At 46.5% G+C, this 15,510-nt stretch overlaps 1 protein-coding gene across 2 annotated transcripts in view; it reads left to right on the top strand.

Annotated features, from left to right (window-relative positions):
* The window catches only part of elovl2 (ELOVL fatty acid elongase 2), a 307,754-nt gene that overhangs the window by 107,673 nt on the left and 184,571 nt on the right, over window positions 1-15,510 (top strand). For both annotated transcript variants that reach the window (XM_085988799.1, XM_085988800.1), the window contains exon 2: window positions 83-146. In XM_085988799.1, coding sequence (XP_085844925.1) covers window positions 83-146 — 64 coding nt within the window. The remainder of the gene's footprint in view (window positions 1-82; window positions 147-15,510) is intronic.

The raw sequence follows: 15,510 nt of genomic DNA, 5'->3' as shown, positions 1-15,510 counted from the left end.
AATTAATATTAGCAGCCAAGGTTAAATATTTGGACTTGAAATATTGTACATAAAAGTAAAGTGTTTTAAATATTTCTTTCAGAACCAAATCGAAACCTTAGACAAACATGTGAATTCCTTTGTGGACTACATGTTCGGTCTTAGAGGTAAGTCAGTGTAATTAGACTGAATTCTGATACGTGTGTAGGACAGAGACATGCAGACCCTATGTAAGGTGTGGATGTGTGGGCTGTATATAAGACAGGGATATATGAGTAATGAGTAGAACATGAGTGAGATTATAAATACTTAAATGGTTCTATACACTGTGCAAGATGTAGATGTTGGCTGTATTTAAGATGTAGATATGTGAACATATGTCGAACATAGATATTTACAATGTGTGTGCGTATATGCATATTTGGACTGTATGTATGATGTGGATATGGGGACCTTGTGTAAGATGTGAATATGTCCACCATGTGTAAGATCTGGCTATGTTGACCATATGTAATACATGAATATGTGGGCTGTATGCAAGTCATGGAAATATGTACAATATGTAAGATGCAGATGTGTAGGCTTTATGTGGATATGTGTTGAATTGACTGCAGCAACACTGTTGCCTTGTGTGACACTGAAATCTTCCTATGAGTTATACCAACAAGAAGCTTTGGTTGTTCCGACTACAAACTGCATAAAAAATGTCGAAAAGATGGAAAATCGATTTGCCTAAGTGATTTAGTTTCACTCGGTGCTCATCTTCAGTTCAGTCACCAAAACTAAATTGGTAGTTTAACACAATGACTTATGTTAGAATTGGCTTTTTTCCAGGTAATTTCCATGAAATTTATACAACATCCAGTTAACGTTATGGGGGTTATTTTGGCCAAAGGGTGAAAACAGGCGCTAAATGGGTGCAGTGCTAATAAGATTAGCCTGCTTGAAAGTCCACCAACGCTAACGTTGTTGAATCCAATGTGGCCATTCCTATATATCTTTGATGTTGACGCTTGGGTTGTTCTTCGGTTAGTAGGTGCCCATAATGGGAATGACTGGGAATGGCACTCTTTATACTGAAAATAATTGCGATGTGGCGCTCGCTCCTACACCTATTTACGCAAATCCCAGAGAACATGGCCATTAATTGGCAACAGCTGAGGCTTATGGACTCCCACATGTGTGCAGGGGATTAAGCACCTGAAAGTTTACCAGCACAGACCACTGGTAAGGGCTTCCCACTGGTTCTCCAGGCAGGACTAGTTTACCCATTAGGGCATTGAGAGTTATCTGTTGCTGCGTGGGAAGAATCCCAGCCCTAGTACCAACAGGTCCATCCCTGCAGATCCCATTAATTAACTAGGCTGGCTGGTCAATTATCAAAAGTGCCCTGGTGTACTGTAAATCTGCTGTGCTAAAATATTCATTGCTGAGTCTGGGAGTTGATTTTCTATTGCTCTTTTACCTTGGAGCCATCCTCATTCCAAACACACTCAGCTTACCTTCCCCTCCCAACCTAACCCAAGGAAGGTAGTCACTACTTAGCCATTAGGCAACTAACAAGTGCAGGGTCGAGCCCTCGCTAAGTAGACAGGAATTGCTCACGAGTTGCATGACAAATTGGATCTCACCAGATATTTTATCCTGTACCCTATGTAAAGATATGTTTCTACAAGAAAGCCTTAAGCATTACCCCAAGTGCAAAGTAACCAGGGATATAGTATAGGGTGACGAAAGGTCACCGACCTGAAACGTTAACTCTGTTTCTCTCTCCACAGATGCTGCTTGACCTACTGAGTATTTCCACAATTTTTTGTTTGTGTAGTATAAACTGCCTCATACTGACTGATTGTCATTTTAAACAGAAATTAATGAGAAGCAAAAGCAAATCATCTCAGCCCCAGCGCAATGCTGCAGGAGTTCCACAGGGCAGAGTGAGAGGTCCAACTGCTTCATCAATTACCTTTCCTCCATCGTAAGGTCAGAAGTGGGACTGTTCGCTGATGATTGCACAGTGTTCAACTCCATTCGCAATTCCTCAGATAATGAAAGAGTCCATGTCTATATGCAGGAAGACCTGGAAAACATCAGGTTTCGGATGATTAGTGGCAAATAACATTCGTGCCACACAAGTATCAGGCAATGACCATCTCCAACAAGAGAGAGCATAACCACCTCCCCATGACATTCAATGGTGTTACCATTGCTGAGTCCCCCACCATCAACATCCTCGGGGTCACCTTTGAGCAGCCACATAAATTACATAGAATTTACAGCACAGAAGCAGGTCATTTGGCCCAATTGGTCTATGCTGTTTCACACGAGCCTCCTCCTACCCCTTTAAATCTAACTATAATAGTATATCCTTCTAATCCTTTCTCCCTCATGTGCTTATCTAGCTTCCCCTTAAAGGCATCTATGCTATTCGTTTCAACTACGCCATGTGGTAGCAAGTTCCACTTTCTGGGTAAAGAAGTTTCTCCAGAATTCCTTATTGGATTTATTAGGGACTAACTTCTATTTATGATCCCTAGTTGTAGGACTCTCCCACAACTGGAAACACCTTGGCCGCAAAATTCCGCTCCGTAGCGGCCGTTGTTTGGGTGCTCCAAGTGGTGATTTGGTTCCAAAATGGCGTGCGCACACATCTGTTGTGGGTCATGCCAAACACCATCTTGGGTGTTAGCGCGGGCGAAGTGAACATCACCAGAAGTATGCAGAGTAGGCAGATCGTGATGTCAATCAGCGTGTAGCACTGATTTGATACCAGCGCTGCCATTTTGGAGCTCAACGCTCCAGCTTACGCCCTCTTTTAAACTTGCACAGCTGAACATGCGTTCAGCAGCAGGATGGACCCCCCCACCAGCGCTATTTAAAGGGATCATCAACTACTAACAGGTTAGTTGCTGATTGCTTTCTACTGCCTCTTGCTGTGTTTTTAGAAGTGTTTGGTGATTTCTAGAGTTATATAAAGTTGCTAAAGTCTACAGAGAGTGGTGTGGCAGGTGCTGAAGGATTTTGTCCTGACTTCAACGATTCTGCACAGACCACTTCCTTCCAGACATGGGTGCAGTAGTAGACATTCCCCTTGCACAATAGCATGACTGGGTGAGTGAGCAGAGGTGACACAGAGCAGGACGAGCTGCTGGAAGAGGGAGGAGGAGGGGGAGGGGGAGAAGAGCTCAGCAGGAGAGGTAACCTGTGTGTGGAGGCGGAAGATGTGGTTATGGTTCTTAATGAATACTTTGCGTCTGTCTTCACTGAAGAGAGGGACGATGCAGACATTGTAGTTGAGGAGGAGTGTGAAATATTAGCTGGGATAAACATAGAAAGCGAGGAAGTATTAAGAGGTTTAGCATCTTTGAAAGTAGATAAATCGCCAGGCCCGGATGAAATGTATCCCAGGCTGTTAAGAGAAGCAAGGGAGGAAATAGCGGAGGCTCTGAGCATTATTTTCCAATCCTCTCTGGCTACAGGTGTGGTGCCAGAGGACTGGAGGACCTGCTAACGTTGTGCCATCGTTTAAAAAGGGAGAAATGGAACGACCGAGTAAATACAGGCCAGTCAGCCTAACCTCGGTGGTGGGAAAAATATTTTTTTTTAATTCTGAGGGACACTATAAATCATCATTTAGAAAGTCACGGATGAATCAAGGACAGTCAGCATGGATTTGTTAAGGGAAGGCCATGTCTGACTAACTTGCTTGAATTTTTTGAGGAGGTAATGAGGAGGGTCGATGAGGGTACTGCATTTGATGTAGTGTATATGGATTTTATGCAAAGCCTTTGACAAGGTCTCACATGGCAGGTTTGTCTAAAAGTAAAAGCCCATGGGATCCAACAACACTTAAGAAGTTCAACACCATCCAGGACAAAGCAGCCCACTTGATTGCACCACCTCAAAAATTCACTCCCTCCACCACCGGCGCACCCTGGCTGCAGTGTGTACCATCTACAAGATGCACTGCAGCAACTCGGCAAAGCTTCTTCGGCAGCACCTCCCAAACCCGCAACCTCTACCACCTAGAAAAACAAGGGCAGCAGGCGCATAGGAACACCACCACCTGCAAGTTCCCCTCCAAGTTACACACCTTTACGACTTGGAAATATATCGCCGTTCTTTCATCGTCGCTGGGTCAAAATCCTGGATTTCCCTCCCTAACAGCACTGTGGAAGTACCTTCACCACATGGACTGCAGCGGTTCAAGAAGGCGGCTCATCACCACCTTCTCAAGGGCAATTAGGGGTGGTCAATAAATGTTGGCCTTGCCAGAGACGCCCACATCCCAGGAATGAATTTAAAAAAAAACCTTTAGCAGGTCAGGCAGCATGTGCGGACATTACAGTTAAGTTAATATTTTGAGGTGAATCATCTTTATGAAATGAAAAAAAATCCTTCGCAGGCATGTTATCTTGCAGGTTCCCTGAGTGCAAAGAGACTCTATTTGCCTCTCTTTCCCCCCTATCAACGCCCCTCCATAGTTTAAGGAGGATGGTCACCAATCAGTTATTATTTACCTGGCAAGTGCAGATTTGGGCCTTGCTAGACAGGCCGAACATATCGAGAACAATGTCCAAAACATCGTGATGAGCTGTACAGCTTTCCATAAAATGTGTGACCATATTGCCACCTGAAAACAGCACAGACACACACTATATCCACCAAAGAGTGGTTCCACCAGTCAGAGGGGCACAACTGCAGCAGCTACTGCTTGCCTTTCACAGTAAGTATGGAACCCTGGATATAATCTAATTCCCAGCCTCCACGTAATTCCTTCCAGCAGCTTCCTAGACATTACTGAGAAGCAGCTTAAAAACATGGAGAAAGGGTTCATCTGCTGGCTTTGCAACTTTATCCAGTTGAACACCTGAGTCAGGTAAACCAGGATGGTGCCAGGGTTGATCCACAATATGTACTAAATTAGCTGATCTCATCTGGCAGCAGTGCTACAAGTGGTTTCAGTGTCTTGGGGTAGCAAAATGAAAAGCAGCCATGGTTCCTGCTTCTGATTGCGATGTAGTGACCTGCTGGTGAGGGCAGGAACAGGCTTGCCTGTGAAGCCCTGTGTGGAAAAACAGCCTTCCAATCCTCCGTGTCAAGGAGCACACATGTATAATGATCACTCGGGTGAGCTACTGAAGGACATCTGGTGCTGATGGAACTGTACTCCACCAAGGTATCATAAAATTGGCCAAAAACAAAAAGGGATAGCAGCAAGTTCCAGTTTTATTCCTAATATCATCCAAGCCCTCAAGGCCACAAAACAGAGGTCAAGTGCATCCCACAAAGAGGGAACAAAACTAGAGCCTGTTCTTGACCAGCTTCCTCAACGGGGTACAAATTTTGATGTATGCTCGGAATCCATTTCCAGCCAGTAATTTTTTTTGTCCATTAAAGTTAATTGTCAGAAAATCGCAGGCTGGGAGTGCACAATTTTGTGAATGTGTGCTCCCATTATGACCCCAATTATAATGCGGAGATGGGAACAGAGCGGGGGCTGATGGCGGGCGACAAATGCGTAACACTGTGGAATGGGTAAGAATGTCCGATTTCAAAAGTATGCCTGATTATCATTTTACTTCCGGGTTCGGGCCTGTGTGAGCGGGCATGAGGCCGGACCCGCATAACGCAAGTTCCCCATGACGATTTAAAGGCCCAGTTCAGAGATGAAACGGAGGAGGAGGTTTGTAGGGTTTTGTTAAGTCCGTGAATGATTGAGACACGGACCAGCAGGAGTGAAAACAAACAAGTCTTTACTGGTGGAAGTCAACAGTGAAAACTAACAAACAGAGGCTCTCTAGCGCCTTTTATACAGGGGTGGTCACTGCCGGTACTGCAGTCTGAGACCAGTTATTCTCTTAAAGGTACATACACAACAATTCCTCCCCTTTTAGATAAACAGTACATAACATTCATTTAACAACTAAATGATAATGAATTACAATCACAATTACTGTTGCTAGATACATTGGTTAAGTTTAAGCAATTATAAGTTCAGTCTTTGAGGAGGCTTCCTGATTCTGTCTGGATAACGCCTCTTTGGGGTATCAGGTTCTCCTGGCAATGTTGCGTCGGGATCAATGTCTTTGTTTGGTTCATCTGCTTCCAATATTACCGGTTCTGCGGTAGCTGCAATTGGAACGTCAATTTCATTACCAGGTGTATCAGATCGTGGTGTGGAGTTGACGTCTTCCAGTGACTCTAGAATCTGGTCAGCATGGCGTCTTACAATGCTCTCCCCAACGTCCATGGTATACATGAGAGGTCCTTGTCGTGTACAAATTGTTCCTGGCTGCCATTTCTCAGTGCGGTAGTCCCGGGCCAAAACTGGTTGACCTATCTTAAAACTCCTGGTTGGCCTTTCATTCATATTCTGAAACTGCCTGTTCTCCACATCTCTTCGGACGTTTGGCTTAACCAAATCCAAGCGGCATCGTAGTCTTCGATTGAAGAACATCATGGCTGGAATTTGGTTGGTAACCGCATGTGTCGCATTCCGGTAGGCAAACAAGAAGTTGTCCACCTTGTGTTGTAGGGGTATATCTTCATTACACATTGCCTTGATAGCCTTCTTGAATGTTTGAACAAACCTCTCAGCCAATCCATTAGTGGCTGGATGATATGGGGCAGATGTGTCATGCTTAACGCCATTGTTCTTTAAGAACCTCCGGAACTCTTCAGACACAAACTGTGGTCCATTGTCAGAGCAAATCTGTTCAGGCAGCCAATTCCTGGCGAATATGGTTCGCAAAACTGTGATAGTTTTTTCCGTGGTGGTTGAGGACATTTTTATTACCTCTGGCCACTTTGAATGTGCATCCACCGCAATTAAAAACATCGAGTCCATGAAGGGACCAGCAAAATCAATGTGCACCCATTGCCATGGAGATGAGGGCCACTCCCATGGATGCAGAGGAACTTGTGGTGGGGCGTTTTGGACCTTCTGGCATCCTGTACAGCTCTTGGTCATCTCTTAGATTTCTCTATCGTTTCCCGGCCACCACACAAACGCTCTGGCTAAGTTCTTCATTTTTACCCCACCCAGATGACCCTCATGAAGCTCATTGAGTACTCTATCCGTCAACTTAGGTGGAATTACTACTCTGGATCCACACATCAAGGTTCCTCTGCACACTGACAGCTGTTCTCTTCTCGGCGAGAATGCTGGCAGCAGTGGTTCGCCATGTGCTGGCCATCCCTTCACCGTTAAATCATAGACCCGTGATAGTGTCGGGTCATTCCATGTTTCCTTTTCTATGTTTGCATTCGTCACAGGGAGACATTCGACTATGGTCGAGTGGAATAACTCCATTGGATCCACTGCAAGGTCGTCTTCTTCCACCGTCGGCAACGGTAGGCGTGACTCCATCAGCATTTCCATGCTGTTTAGTTCCTTTGTACTCGATGTCATATTGGTGTGCCCCTAGGAAAAGGGACCATCTCTGCAGCCGTTGTGCCGTCATTATCGGTACGCCCTTCTGAGGGTTGAAAATGGAAACGAGGTTGATGATCGGTTAGTAGAGTAAATTTTTGACAGTGCAGATAGTGATTGAACTTCTTCACCCCCCACACTAGGCTGAGGGCCTCTCTGTCAATCTGGGCGTAGTTACGCTCGGCAGAAGTTAACGAGCGTGACACAAAAGCTATCGGCCTCTCTAAACCATCAAGGAATTTATGTGACAATACCGCCCCAATGCCGTAGGGAGACGCATCACACGCCAGCCTGATTGGCAGTGCTGGGTTGTAGTGAGCCAATACTTCCCTTGACGTGATTAAGTCCTTACTCTTCTGAAAAGCACGCTTACAATCATAGTTCCATTTCCATGCTACCCCCGTTCGTAGCAGGGCGTTCAGTGGGTGCAGAATTGTCGACAAATTCGGCAAAAACTTATGATAGTAATTCACCAACCCAAGGAATGACCTCAGTTGCGACACATTTTCAGGCGCTGGGGCCTTAACAACCGCTTCAATTTTGTCAGGGGACTTATGTAACCCCTCTTCATCAATCACATGGCCACAATACGATATCTGTTTCTTAAAAAATTCGCACTTGGGGCGGTTGGCTCGCAGCCCATGTTCCCGTAGTCTAGTGAGCACCTGTTCTAGGTTGTTAAGGTGTTCACTGTCATCTTCACCTGTTACAAGGATGTCGTCCAAGTAACACTGAGTCCCCGGAATCCCTTGCAGGACTTGTTCCATCGCTCTTTGCCATATCGCCGGAGCCGATGCTACTCCGAATACCAATCGATGATACTGGTAAAGACCTTTGTGAGTGTTTATCGTGAGATACTTCCTAGAGGACTCTTCAACCTCCATCTGCAAATATGCTTGTGCTCGGTCAATTTTTGTAAAACGCTTCCCTCCAGACAGTGAGGCGAAGATGTCTTCTATCCTTGGAAGAGGATATTGTACTGTGTGAAGGACAGGGTTCACCGTCACCTGGAAATCCCAACAGATGCGAATCTTCCTTGCCTCTCCGGACTTATTGCTTAACGTTTTCTTCATGACAGGAACGATGGGTGCTGCCCACTCGCTCCAGTCGACCTTAGACAATACGCCCGCCTTCTCCAGATTCTCCAGCTCTGCCTCGACGGCTGGGCGAATTGCATATGGTACCAGTCTTGCTTTGAAAAACTTGGGAACTGCATTCTCTTCAATTTTTATCGAGGCGGCTACGCCTTTAAGCGTGCCCAGTTCTTGTTGAAATACCTCTTTGGCGTTAGCTAAGATTGTTGACAATCGTCCAGGAGTGACGTCTTCATCTTTTTTACCGTCCACCGTCATTGCATGAATGGAATGCCAATCTAAGTTTATCTTCCTGATCCATTCCCGTCCCAATAACGGTCGTCCACCATTTGGCAGTATGTAGAGATACAATTTCCGTATTTTCGTGCCATTGTATTCGACAGGCACCCTTATTTTTCCTCTGGGGTATACTTTTTGCCCCGTATATGTCGTCAAGACGATGGATGTCCCTCTCAAGGGTATGTGTGAAAATAGCCGCTTGTAGTCTCGTCGATTCATGACGGTTAGCGCTGATCCTGTATCCAATTCCATTTTAACTTGGGACCCTGCTATCGTGAGGGTGACCCAAATGGTTCGGTGATCCTCTTTTGCGATTACATTGTGAAGTTTGAGACAGCTTAGTCTCCTGTTTCCGGATTCACTATCGCTCATCTGGTCTTCGGAACTACTGTCCGTCATCTTTTGTACTTTCTTGTACGGTTCCTTAGTAGCCTTTTTGTTGTCGCTGGTCTTCTTCCCAGACCTGCAAACTCGTGCAATGTGTCCAATCTTCCCGCATTGTCTGCATATTTTGTCTTTGGACCAGCAGTCCTTCTGGTCATGGTTAGTTCTGCCGCAGCGATAACATTTTGCAAATCCCCGTGTCATTTCGTGGGTGCCGTATTCCTGTGGTTTTTGTTGAATTTCTGCAGCTCCCCTGGCTGCTGCTTCATACGATACTGCCACGCTGAAAGCCTTATCTAGCGTCAGCTCTTTTTCTGAGAGTAACTTCTTCTGTGTTCCTTCACTCAGGAGTCCACAGACAAATTTGTCCCGTAGGGTATCTGCCAGTCCTGCTCCGAACTGGCAGTGCTTTGATAGCTTGCGTAGTTCCGTAAGATACTCAGCATTGCTCTCATCTTTGTGCTGAGTTCTCCTGTGGAATTTAAATCTTTCTGCTATCAACAGCGCTGCAGGGTTTAAGTGTTCCTGTAGGACAGCAACAATTTCGTTAAAACTCTTCGCCTTCGGTTTGGCTGGAGTAATCAGGTCCCGCAATGGCCGTACGTTCTAGCGCCCATTAAGTTTAGCAATATCGATGCCTTTTTCCCCTCCGCTATTTCGTTTGCCTCGAAATATACCTCGACTCTTTCCACATACGTGGTCCAGTCCTCTAATGTATTATCAAAAGCAGTGATACAGCCAGTCTTCGGCATCTTGCAAATCTAAAATGGCGCCTCCCGCGCTTTGCCTTCTTCCCCGATTTAACAAAATGGCACCTCCCGCGCTTTGCCTTCTTCCCCACTGTTGTTAGCGCTGCTTTCCACGGTTTCTTGCGCGTTAAATATTGATTCTTTTTCTTTTATTATTTTCCTGTCGTGGAGCGGACCCTCTGGGACACTTCCCTCCCTCTTCGGTCCGAGCGCTGCCCGGCTTCGAAGCACCGGCCGCGCCCTGTGTGCTCCACCCTCTCTCTCTTTGCTTCCCGACTCGCTGCCCGGCCCCGTTGAAAAGCCACCCGATCGAGCTTCAGCCCGCCGCAGCCCAGGAAGGATCAGAGCACTACCTGCCACCAGCCTGATTAGCTGTGAAACCACAGACCGAGGAACCCAGCCTGGCTCTGGAAAGTCTCTCCTGCAAGTTTTCAAACCGATGATTGACGGTCGACGCCCATTTCACGAGTTTCTTTGGACTCTTTTTTTTTCTCTTCTGGCTCCGACCTTCAACAACGTCGTCTGAGGTGCTGCCGAGTTGCAGGTAAGTTCGTTTCTTACTCGTCGCCAGTGTTAAGTCCGTGAATGATTGAGACACGGACCAGCAGGAGTGAAAACAAACAAGTCTTTACTGGTGGAAGTCAACAGTGAAAACTAACAAACAGAGGCTCTCTAGCGCCTTTTATACAGGGTTGGTCACTGCCGGTACTGCAGTCTGAGACCAGTTATTCTCTTAAAGGTACATACACAACAGGTTTCATTGTAAAAGAACAACCAGGAAGTTGAAGGATGAGTGGGAGAAGAGGAAAGGCTGTGCCAAGATTTTCAGATACACCTTTGGATGTGCTGCTGCGGGCAGGAAGTGCTGTTCCTAGCCAGGGGTAAAAAGAAGTCTATTGTCACCAACAAGGAGGACTGGCTGAAGGTTACAGAGGAGGTCAGCAGCAGTGTGACCTAGACATCAGGGATGCAGTGCTGCAAGTGTTTCAATGACCTGACCAGGTTTGGAAAGGTGAACATATGGCTATATTCTCCCAGATCTTGCATTCCACCCTCTCTTTGTCCTGCCAGTCCGATTCCAATTCACCACTCCTCAGCCCCACATCACTCTCATCCCAACCAATTGGACCGAATCAATGCACCTCCTGTCACACTTGCTTCCCTGGCATGCTCACCTCCTGTTTCTTCCCTCTACCACTGCCAGTGACCACAATCCTCATCTTAATCTTGTACAACCTCAGTCACCTCCAACCACCCTCATCACACATACTGAAATGGCCACTGTTAGCACAATCCGCAAAGGCATGTCATTCATGCTCCTTATGCATGAAGATTCTTACATTCACCATTTGCAATGCATCCATCAGGTGTACACATTCCTCAGAGCCACTCATAAGGTATGTCATGTCAGACTTGCAGGCGAAGAGAGTGCAGAATGCCCGGGAGAGGCCGAGGACCGGTGGAGGACCGCAAGACATAGTATAAATTTTCCCGGCGGAGGAGGAGGGACATGAGATCAGCAGGATATCGAGCTCCCTCGGTGCTGGTGATTGCAAGTCTGGCGGTCTAGTGGAGAAGGGTGACAACATTAACCTTTCATACTAGCGTCTCCCACAAAGTAACTTCACCTTCAGTGGACCTCAGAACATTGACAACTCTGATCAACATTTTCAAAGTGCCATCACTTAATATCCCTTTCTTCTCTCCTCCAGCACCATCACATAAAGATCAAGGGGGCAAAATTGGGTGCCTTTGTGCCTCCTGTTACCGCCCCTAGAGGGGGCTTTGCGATCAGGTGCAGCGCTGACATCGACTCCCCCATATTCAGCGGGAGTTTTGCAGCGGCGCCTCATCGATGCGCCCCGATCTCCTTCGCTTGGAGATTGTGATGTCATCGCCGTGCGCATCGCCCTGGTAATGCCCCAGAACTGAAATTGACTTCCGCCCCCTGCAGCAGCGTTGATTGAAAAGACCGACAGCTGCAGGAAGCATGCATCAGGCGGCCGGCCGCTTCGGGGGCGATGATTAAAGACGAGGTGGCTGAAGTAAGTAAAAAAAAACGTAGCTTTCTAGTTCCAGTTTTTTTCGCAGGTTCCTGCCCACGATCGATCAGTCCAGCATTTTGCTTGTGTGCCGGGCTGATCGCGCGGGATCGTGGCTGCCTTGGTGGTCCAGGTAGGTACTTTTTATATTGCAGAGCCTGCAGCAATAACCCTTCCCTTTAAGGGAGGGAAGAAGCCTTTGAACGCGGCAGCGCTGCACGCCTCTGCCCCGCCTGCTGCCGATGGCACTCCCAAGAAGGAAGTGAAGCACTTGATTTAGCGCTCCACTTCCTTCCTGGAGCGCAAAATCGAATTTTTTTCAGGACAGAGCTGCAGAACTTCTGGGGTCAGCACTGAATAGGAAAATGCAGGAGACACTGCAACAACTGACAGAGGTATTGGCAGGCCTACCAGGCACACTGTCCACTGTGGCAGAGAGGATGCAGGAGTCCAACTCGAACTTAAGTGGGGTGATGTCACAGCTCTGCAATCCGCCATGGAACATGTGGTGAACTCTATGGAAATTGTAGCAGGCCACTCATATGCTTTCTCAGAACATCTGCACATCTTAACCATTGTCACCCCCTCAATCAATACCCAACATGGTACCTCCACTCCAGCTGGCCCACCCTGGAGCAGCCAGTGGCAGTGGCTTTACGGGCTCCAAAATCCAGAGGTCATAGACCAAGTACAATTCATGACACTGAGAAAGATGAGCAGCAGTCTTCCACCATCTCTGCTGAAGCCACAGCAACAGCACTATGTAGAAGTGGTAGACATAGAAAGAGAAATAATATATAGATCACAGAGAGCTGTCACATTTTTTTGTCTTAATCAAATTAATTTCTTCTCCATTATGTCCCATTATTGAATACAGACTTCACAGTCAGGTTTTAATTTAATGTGTGTGGAAGGTGGAGAGATGATTTGAATCTCACAAGTTGGGCCATGTTGGACCATTGCATTGAGGGTCACATGACTGCTTGTGCGAGGGGATATGGTTAGGGTGACAATGGTGCAGTTGACATCGTTCTTACTGAACCTACGTGCTATTAAAGCATCCATTGTGTCACAGGCAGCAATATGTTCCAGTGGCCATGCATCTGGGTCCCCACCTTCTCCATTTTCACAGTTCTCCTTATCCAATGAGGAGGTGTGTGCACCTTCTTCATCCTGTACCTCGAGACCTCTTTGCTGCGCTATGTTGTGTAGGACGCAGCATGCAACAGTGATCCACAGCACTCGGCTGGTGAAGAACCTCCAGACCTGTCAAGGCATCTGAACCTTAACTCTAGAATTCCAATGGCTTGTTCGATAATGCATTGTGTGGTGATGTGGCTGGCGTTGGACCTCTCCTGTGGCCGAGTGAAGGGTTTCCTGAGAGGTATCATGAGCCACAGTTGAAGGGGGTATATATATCCCCAAGCAGCCATCCTGTCAGGTTGGCCACATTCTGGGGATATTCGACTGCCACAGTATGAAGGCATTACGGCAGCTACCAGGGAATTGTGTGCAGACCTGCACAAACCTCTTTTTATGGTTGCAGACAAGCTGAACATTGATGGAGTAGAAGCCCTTGCGGTTCACAAATGCTCCTGGCTGGTCGGGGGTTGCTCTGATTGCAATGTGCGTGTAACCTATGGTGCCCTGCACCTGTGGGAAGTCTGCCAGAGATGTGAACTCCAATGCTCGCTCTGTCTGACTGTCTTCATCATTTGGAACCGTTATATATCTCTTGGCCCTGATAAATAATTCATCCATCACCTGCCTGATGCATTTGTGAGCTGCCGACTGCGACACCCTCGATATGTCTCCTGTCGCAGCCTGGAAGGAAGCAGAAGCAAAGAAATTCAGGGCGGTGGTTACTTTAACTGCATGGCATGTCCAGCTGGCAGAAGGTCTTCTTCGAGGAGGCTGCAGAGGTCGGAGACCACCTGCCGAGTCATCCGGAGCCTCTTAAAGCACTGCACCTCCTAGAGGTCAAGGAAACGGAGCCTTTGCCTGTACACCCTTCTGGGTGGGTATGGCCTTATGTGAGCTTGGACCCTATATTGCTCCATTCTTTGCTGCCCATCTGCCACTCCCTCTTCAGTCCTCTGCCTCCTTCTCTTCATCAGTCCAGAACACTGCAGCATTTGCAGCACCCATAATGGACTTCTCCCTTGCGAACACTAGAGTCCCAAAATCACTATTTAAAGCCAAGTACTGTAACAAAACTGTAGCCCACAATGAACTGAGGAAGCACCTGTGAGTGCGTCAGCTTTCACATGGGAACTTAAGCACCTAAATAAACATCCTGACCATCCCGCCTCCATTTCTCTGCCGATCTTGCTGATCCGCGGGCAACCCATGTTCCAGTACTTAAATTCAATTGGGGTCCTTATTGCGTCATAGGACCCTGATTTAAATATGTTTATGAGCTTCCTGCCTCGCCATAGCGGGACACTCGTTGGACCTACTGACAGCCATTGTGAAAATTGTGGTGGCAGCCACGTCACATCATGTCGGGGACAGGTCAGGAGATTTTTTTACATTTTAACCACCCGCCCGACCCTCTCCTGCTCATTGGAGGGGGTCAGAGAGAGGTTAATATCAACGTCAATGTGTCAGGAACGGACACATCGGAATTCTTCCAAGCTGTCTTGTCAAATTAGTATAATCTTTGAAGAATCGTTTGTGATACTGGCATAGTTATGGGGTGTACTAGGTAATGCCCATTTGGGGTATGCCATTGCTGTTTATATTGGACTGTATTTATTTTTCATTATATTTCCCTCAATTTACCAACTCTGTGCCATAGAAATACTTGGGTAACAAGGTATCCAGGAAAGCTACACCCAAACTTCTGTTTATTTTTATCTCTTCTATCATCTGCAAGGAGTTGAACAAAAATAACCTGCAGTATGAATGTTATTCACCCATCCTCCTGTAAATTGGTGTGTCTTCACTTGATGTTTCTCCCTAACTTCATGGCTGAAGTTAGAAACACATTGAGGGTGGAACTATGGAACATAAACCTGGATCCTACTGCTTGGTACAGAAAGCCAGCAACTGAATTTTCATGTGGTCAGTTTGCATGCAGATAAGAGAAAAGTTCAGAACTTAGGCTGTGTCCAGAGCCTTTGGTGAATGAGACAAAGTGGAACATTGTTAGTTTCGGTAAAGTTTCTCACTGGTCTTCGCACTGTTAGCATTAATCATATTGCATTGTCATGCAAAGAAGCAGCTATATCATAAATGGTGGCAAAAATGCAAGTTTATCTTAAAGGTAAAGTGTAGGCAATCTAAAAATTAACATCAGCCTAGTGTTCCCAGGCAGTTTTTAAAGTGATGCGAATGTTGCGATACATAGTTGTTGTGTAATTATAAGTCTAGGTAATTTAAAAATTATATCTGGCCTTGGTCGTCTTCTTCGTTCGTATGGTAGTAGCAAAGCAAATCAAATGTCAATATCTAAGTCAGATATCCAGGCCAAAGCTTCTGTGTAACAGCGAGAATATCTTGTAGGCTGCCTGTGAATTTCCTCTGAGGGCAGTGCTCAATGATGTGCT

The sequence above is a fragment of the Somniosus microcephalus genome, chromosome 5 (genome assembly GCF_052327205.1).
Source record: "Somniosus microcephalus isolate GS21.2 chromosome 5, FLI_Smic_1.0, whole genome shotgun sequence".
NCBI lineage: Eukaryota > Metazoa > Chordata > Chondrichthyes > Squaliformes > Somniosidae > Somniosus > Somniosus microcephalus.
The sequence above is the reverse complement of the archived record's forward strand: the minus strand, read 5'-3'. Positions and strand labels throughout refer to the sequence as shown.